General features: G+C 34.8%; 1 protein-coding gene across 1 annotated transcript; it reads left to right on the forward strand.

The window, feature by feature from the left end:
• The first annotated feature begins 6,586 nt into the window (after positions 1–6,586).
• LOC132126378 (uncharacterized) lies at positions 6,587–7,955 on the forward strand. The gene is made up of 3 exons (XM_059537593.1): positions 6,587–6,716; positions 6,798–6,851; positions 7,268–7,955. The coding sequence occupies exons 1-3, from the start codon at positions 6,671–6,673 to the stop codon at positions 7,807–7,809; spliced, it is 642 nt and encodes a 213-aa protein (XP_059393576.1). The 5' UTR covers positions 6,587–6,670; the 3' UTR covers positions 7,810–7,955.

Here is a 7,955-nt window from a genome sequence, read left to right on the forward strand (position 1 = left end):
TTGACGCAACCTAGCACTGATATCCTGAAAACCCATTAACAATTACTTATATTTAACCCACTTAATTAATCATTCAAATTGTTCTCTATATTTAAACATGAGTGTTATTGTTGCATATCACTTTTTATAATTAATTTATATCTCTAATGTGTGCTGTTATCACATTGTAAGTCTACTTTTCTATATTCCTGTTCTCATTTAGGAACATGTTATCTGTCAAAATGTCAACTCAAACTTGTGTATCTAATTTAGTTTTGTATCTTATAATATAATGTTTTGTTTCTCTTAATACTACTATTCTTTAAATCGAGCTGGTTTGTCAATCTCTTTATTATTACAATGTGCTTATTGCTGTGTTATTCTGAACTTGCTAAAATATTATACTTTAAATCACTTTAAAATCAATTAAAACCTGTTAGTGTCTGTTATTGGGACGTCTTGTGAAACTCCCATGAGCTCTGTGTTCTGAGCTGTTTTTGGAAATGACTTTCTTTTCCATGATCTGCTTGTTTCAGAATGAGTCTCTGTTTTCAGCAACCCATGTATGTGTGTTCAGGAGAGCAAACATACATTTGTGTTGCATTTTATTTTATTTTATATTCATTTATTCTTCATTCAACATTTTTTAAATTATCTATCATTTTATCATTTAAATACTAATCATTTGATTATTTGTCATTTATATTATGTATTTAAATATTATTATTAATTTTTCTTCTATCCTTATTGTTATAATCTTAGATTATAGATATTTGTTTTCATGAGTAAGAGATAAGAGAATGTCTCCTCAAGGTTTTTACCATCACATGTTGTGAAGCAGTAAATTTGTGCTGGTCAGATGAAGACTGATTATTGAAACATACACAACTAAGATTATTCAATAAACTCTGCTCATTTTTATCATGTACTATTTCTGCTCTTCTCTGGGTTTTTTCAGGCAACTTCTTGGCTGATAGAAGACCTCTAATACAGTTTTGGGTACCATATTTTTTGACATGATCTGAATGGATTGGATCTGATTTAAAGATCTGTTCTAACAAAGTGCTATCCAAAAATTGTCACAATATATTATATATATATATATATATATATATATATATATATATATATATATATATATATTAGGGATGCACCGATACCACTTTTTCCATTACTCGCCCGATAACGATACTTTTGTTTTTGGAACTTGCCGATAACGAGTACCGATACCGATATTTTTATTGCATTTGTACATTTTTTAAATATTGGGTAGAGAAACCAAAAGTGTATGTATAATGTTAGCTGGTTAACTTCATTTATTAAGTAGATACAGTCAAACCAAAATTTATTCAAAACACACCTTTAACATTACACATTATCACTGTTTAATCTCTATAGTTTAGAAGATGGTAATAAAATATCACAAGAACTCAGAGTTAAACTGTGTAAGAACAAATTCATCTTGATAATGTTAGATGTCTATCAATACTTAGTCAGGCAAACCTTAGCCTTAATGACTGCCTGTTGTCTCCTGGCCATGCTGTCATCATTTCATCGGTTCATTTAGGTGAAATGAAATCTTAAGTTTCAAAGCAGTTATAAAATTTTCTTTGCAATCAGAATGATAATGTGTTACAGATTAAGAAAAAGTATTATGAAAGTCAAATGAGGAAGACAAAAATTATGGTACTATGTTTTTTATTTTTTAATGATTCAGCCTTATTATTTATAGTCAACTCCTACTTTATGATTTAAAAAATATACTTATGTTGAAATCAGAGATGCTCAAACGTCCTATGCCCAGTGACGGTGGTGGAAAACTTCTGGTGAACGTGGTGCCTCCGCACATTGTAATCTTTAAATACTGCGACGCACTCGTTACAAATTAAACACATCGGTTTGGCGTTTGGATGTGGCGGTAAAATAAACAAGTATTGGTCAGTCCAGGCAGGGTTAAACTGGCGGTTTTCATTGGCAATTTTACGTTTCAATGTTGAGAAAGACATATTGATAGTAATCTAGGCTACTAACATTACCAGCACGCGCTCTGCATTGTTTGCGTTGTTGCTAGGCTACGTGGTCTGTAGCCTACTACTGAATGAGTTTACATAGGGATGTGCATTTTTGGCGGGACCACGGGCTGGGCCATTTGGAGGTTGCTTCCGGGCCGCATGTGGCCCGCGGGCCGCCAATTGAATAGCCCTGGCCTACACACATAAATATTCCTACTTAAACAATCTTCCGATGCTCCCAGGATCCACCTGGCGCTGCAGCTCCTCCAGACAAAGATCCATAGACTCCACATTCTAGATTTCAATCCTTTCACTAAACTAAGTAGTTTTATTAATATCCTGTATCCTACTCTATCTCTATTAAACTCTTATCCTCTTAAGTATTCCAAATACTTATTTACCTTACCTTTAATATATATATATATAGGCCTATATATATATATATATATATATATATTTCTTCATCATACCTTGTAGAATTATATATTACATGCTACACAGTTTCTTTTTCCCCACAGTTCCCACAAACAGTAGACCAGTCTCAAATATTCCAGTTATTATATTCTTTATTATTCAAGTTATTACAACCTCTTCTTTTCTTTTTCTACAACTTACACTTCTTTTAGTGTTTACTATTTTTTTATATTATATAAATGCCTTCCCTTATTATCTGTATTCCATGTTTCCTGCCATTCTTTAGTAATATTTTTCTTTAAAAAAAAAATAGATTTAATGTGGGAGGAGACTGGCCAGCAACCAGTTTCAGGTGTAGATGGTTAGTTCCAGAGGTGGAAGAGGTGGAAAGAGTACAAAAATATTCTACTCAAGTAAAAGTACCATTACATTAATGAAATTTTACTTAAGTACAAGTAAAAGTACCAGTCTAAAAATCTACTCAAGTAAAAGTAAAAAGTAGCTCATTTAAAATTTACTCAGAGTAAAAATTACTTATTTACATTTTAACAGTGGGAGGGAGTCAAAATGGGACAGGCCAAGGGTGTCAAACTCAGTTCCTGGAGGGCCACAGTCCTGCACAGTTTAGATATAACCCTAATTAAACACACCTGATCCAGCTAATCTAATCATTTAGGTTTATTTGAAAACTACATGATATGTGTGCTGGAGCAGGGTTAGAACTAAACTCTGCAGGGCTACGGCCCTCCAGGAACTGAGTTTGACACCCCTGGGATAGGTCTATTACTCTCAAACTAGTTGTTTTTAATTAAAGGAATCAGTTATTTAGAATAACAAAACATTTGGGCTGTTACCAGGCAAATCAGTATCAACAAACTCATCTTTTAATGCAGAGGAAATGCAGAATATTCATTGGAAGTGGCATTTAGATGTATTACACTGTTTAGTGCAGGACAAGAATGCATTTAACCTGCAGTTACAAATGCATGAATAATGTTTAGATATACAAGACATAAAATGTTGAATACTCATTTGAAATGATAAGAAATTAATTATAAAAAAAAAAAAAAAGATACTTTAAATGTGAAATTAAAATGGCCAGTATGTGTCAGCAAGTCACTGTTAATAAGTGAGTCATTGCGATTGAACCGAATCATTTAAACGGTTGATTCATTCAGGAACGAAACACTGTCACGTTGCTCAGAGACGCAAAACTGTGCTTTGGTGGCTGTGTTTGGAATTATTTTCTGTTGTAGAAATAGAGCTAAAAAAGGCAATATGGTGTCTAAAACGCAAGTCTCTTAATTTACTTGTTTACTGAACTGTTATATATATATATATATATGTATGTATGTATGTATGTATGTATATATTCATGATGATTTTTGGAGGAAAAGACGGCCTTCTTTGTGTGATTTTGATTTAATATATGAAGTTATATAAATATGTGAATTTTCTGCCCCTATATCTTCAATTTTGTGATCATTCTAAATGCATTTTAGGAGACTGAATCACACAGTGAAAGAACGCACTATAAATGCGCGCGCATATCATTCAAACAAAAATTATGATATCACAGACGATATATATAGCACACTCCTCACCACTGTCTTTTTGGCTAATTTGTGCAAAACCTCTTGCTAAAATGTCAAAGTTTCATTTTAACCACCAATGCAACGATGCAATTATTTATCTTACCTCTACATTCTTGCGAAGGGTTGATGTCTTGTCGAGATTTTATAAGCTGCTAGTTTGGTCTACCTAGGCAAGTACAGCTTACACTACATAATAGAGCATACATATGGCCAGGGGTTCACTTCATTTCCTTCGAGTTCAACTTCAGAATATGACGGGGTTTCGTTTTCAGCGGTGTCTGCACCACTAACGCCTGTTTTGTCCGTCTGCATCTTTCTTGTGATTTTAGCGCCAGTTTGCCCTCCTGCCCATTATTTACTGACGTAGTTTCCAGGGAGCGATTTTTTTTTTTTTTTTTTTATGGGGGAGGGTGTGATGACACTTTTGGTCGTTACTCGTTTGGGGGTGTGTGTTGCGTCTGTGTCTCTGCAGGTGTCCTGGTGATTGCTGCGTGACTGGGAACACTGGTACACAGGAGGTTCTTTGCTCTTGACGGGTCTCCGCTCTTGATTGGGTCCCGTGTCAACTCTTCGGTCTTCCTGACTTGAGATGGATATAAAGAATGATTCATTTTATGCCTGAAGGTTAAATAAAGTTTAAATGTTTTAAAAATCACAAATGCACTCGTCTTCCCGTTATTTGTAGTTACCCCCTCAGGGTCATGAGTTCTTGCAAAAGGCCCAAAGATTTCTTATTCCGTACATCTGTTAAAAAATAAATGCCATTCTTTTGAACTTTCTGTTTATCAAAGAATTCTGAAATATTAATTATATACGGTTTCCACAAAAATATGAAGCGGTTTTCAAGAGCAGAACTGGATGCTTCAATTCTATTTAACTGCACTTTTTTCTTTTAACAGAACCATAATAATATTTTATATATTAGTAAATTGTATATATATATTAATCATAGTATCAGTTCTCTGATTAAAGTTCATCACTAGAAGTAATTAGGCAATATTCATTCATCAACAACTGCATTGAATTACATGAAATATAATTTTTCCTGAAGATCACGGATCTCGTACGTTTCCCATAAACTTCAGGGTGTTGCAAAAAAATCCCCAAACATTTCTTAAGTCTGAATGTCATAAAATGCCCACTGACATTTAGAAAGAAATGCAAATACAAGCAGAAAAATGTCTTCCTCTTTGTTTCTTCTTTGCTCCCAATGATCCTTTGCGCAGATTCTCTCAGTGTGGGCACATAATGATGCAGAAGGGCACTGGTCCCCTACACCCTTCAAAGCTCTCACACCAGAGGGTAAACCCTTTGAAGGGATTAGGGCATAGGGACGAGCCCTTCCGAATGGAATGTGGGATTTTTTAAAGTTTTATTCTCAACAGATCTTCAGTACAGCGGTTATTAAATGTACCGAAATCTCATTTGAAAACAAAAGGGTTCTTTTTCAGTCTATGTTCCAAAACAAGAAGAAGAAAAAAAAAACACTTACATTTACATGACAACAGTGTTTTTTGCAGGCTGGAAACATCACTATCGTCTTTGTCACACTACGTGTAAAGTCAAGGAGCGAGGAAACCAGAAATGCATGGAACACTCTTCTTAAAGTAATCCATAGGTATACACCGGTCAGACGGGAGCACAGGAAACACAAAGTTAGACGTACAATCTCTGAGAAAAACCAACAGCAAGGAGTAGGGCTTATAAACACAAGATAATTGGGGAAACACAGGTGCATGGAATGATACAATCAACATGGGACATGGAACACATGGATGGAAAACACAACATAATGAGTCCAGGGACGTGACAGTCTCTGTATAAACTACAAAGTTTTAAGAGTTTATAAAAATGGTGATGCACTGCACATTTGTATTACGTGTTCAGTCTATAAGCATGAGTGAGATCTTGACAAACAAAACGTTACATCAAAATGCTGATAATGTTACAACTTCTCATCCAAGAAAATTGCATGGACTGATTAAAACTGTAATTTACTGGAAATATTCCAGAATTTCTCTAATGACGCAGAAAGACTAAACACCCACACACTGAGTCTGGGAATCAGAGCCAACGCTGAAGTTTCAGTATATGATGATGAACTGGGCACCTTTCAATTTCATATTTTATAGGCACACTTCTGCAAACACATGCTAACAGGGTGTAGCCATCATTTCAGAAGTGAGGGCACAGAAATTGGCTAAGTCAAATAGACTGAAAATTAATTATAATAAAAACACATAAACTATATATTGTCGCAAATGTGCATGTATTTCCTTCACGTTTTTATACAGCTTAGCAACAGCGATAGCTGGATGCTTTTGTCCATATTAGGGAAAAAGTTAATTAATTAACCTTTTAAATATCTAAAGGAACCTGGATATGGAATCTCCATGGAGTCTTTCCAGTGGAAAAAAAAGTATTTTTATAAAGAGTTTATAAAAGTTCTCTAAACTAAGAAAAATATATATATTTTAGGAGCTGTTCCCAGCGTGAGCAAATTCTTAACAGACAAAACGTAGCATCAAAATGCTAATTTACTGGTAATTAAACCCACTGCAGGACTTCTTGTTTTTGGCTTTCACTTTCAGTTGCTGCCCTATATACTGTATATATACAAGGACACACCACCAAAGACTCACGGAGATTGTTAACTTGTGACATACTACAATGTCTAAAAGACTACAGTTAAGCCACGATGGACATGACGAATGTGGTAAGTGTATTTTAATACAAAGCTCGTTTTCTACACATGTGTGTCATTATCACTGCATTAAAGATAATATGTTATTTGCAGATGAAGACATTAGACCTTATACCAGACAATTTAACCATGGACATGGAGAAAACAGTAAGTGTATTGTAATAGTTGGTCTATATTTCTAACACAGACATTGCACAAACTCTACATTTTAGTGTTATTTGTTAATTTATTTATTCTATTTTGTGTATTCATGTACTTCTTTATGTCCTCAGTGTAGTTTGTTTGAAATACGTCTCTTTATTAAATCAAAAATATATTCTATATTATGTAAAAATATATTATTACTAACCTAATATGAAGATGTAGGCAATCCAAATCTCAGATTGAATCAGACCAAATACAGAAATATTAGCATGCAAGGTTGTGTAATATCAACTCGTCACATTTAAGGTTGTTCTAATGTTGAGCATTAAACGGTGTACATTTACATAAAGCTTGTTGTTTTTCTAAACACCTGTCTGTTTGCACTGCATTAAAGCTCATCTTTTTTTTTTTTTTTACAGGTGAAGAGTTAGACATGCTGTCTACCAAACAGTGGCAGAAAGATGGCATAAATGAAATTGATGAGGCTACTATCAAAAAGTCAGAAGTGCAAAATACGAAATCCTTACTTGGCATGATTGACACGTACGACAGACCAGCGAGTGCCAGTGCAGAAGGAGGTTATGCTGAACAAGACTTATATGCATCAGGTTTTGAAAACAAACCAGGAAAGAGGCTTCCCAAGGCTGGATACCTTGCAGAAGCAGGAGTTGGACGAGCTCGTGCTGAATACAGTGTATTTGAAGCTGAAGCCAAAGGTCCAAGTGCCTCATTTGATGCCGAAGCCAAACTGGGTAAACTCGGAGCAATGGCTCGAGCTGAAATTGCCAGTGCATCAGCTAAAGCCGGTCCAATTGGTGTGAAAGTGGGACTAGGCTTTGACACGGGTGCATCTATTGGTGTGGGTGGGATGGAGGCCAAAATCCTGGGAATTGGATTCTCATTTGGTTCAAAGATGGGATTATCCTTTCTGGGTTCAGAAGTGTCATTTTCATTCCTTTAGCCACAACAGGTATTCATTACCTTTGAATATTTATGTATAACATTTTACTATAAATTTATCCTAAAAATCTCTGTCTCAGTTTTGACTGCTCACATTAGAAATCACCACTGCAGAATCGTCTGCACATTTATTTGGCACAGGTTTTC

The sequence above is a fragment of the Carassius carassius genome, chromosome 44 (assembly GCF_963082965.1).
Source record: "Carassius carassius chromosome 44, fCarCar2.1, whole genome shotgun sequence".
Classification (NCBI taxonomy): Eukaryota; Metazoa; Chordata; class Actinopteri; order Cypriniformes; family Cyprinidae; genus Carassius; species Carassius carassius.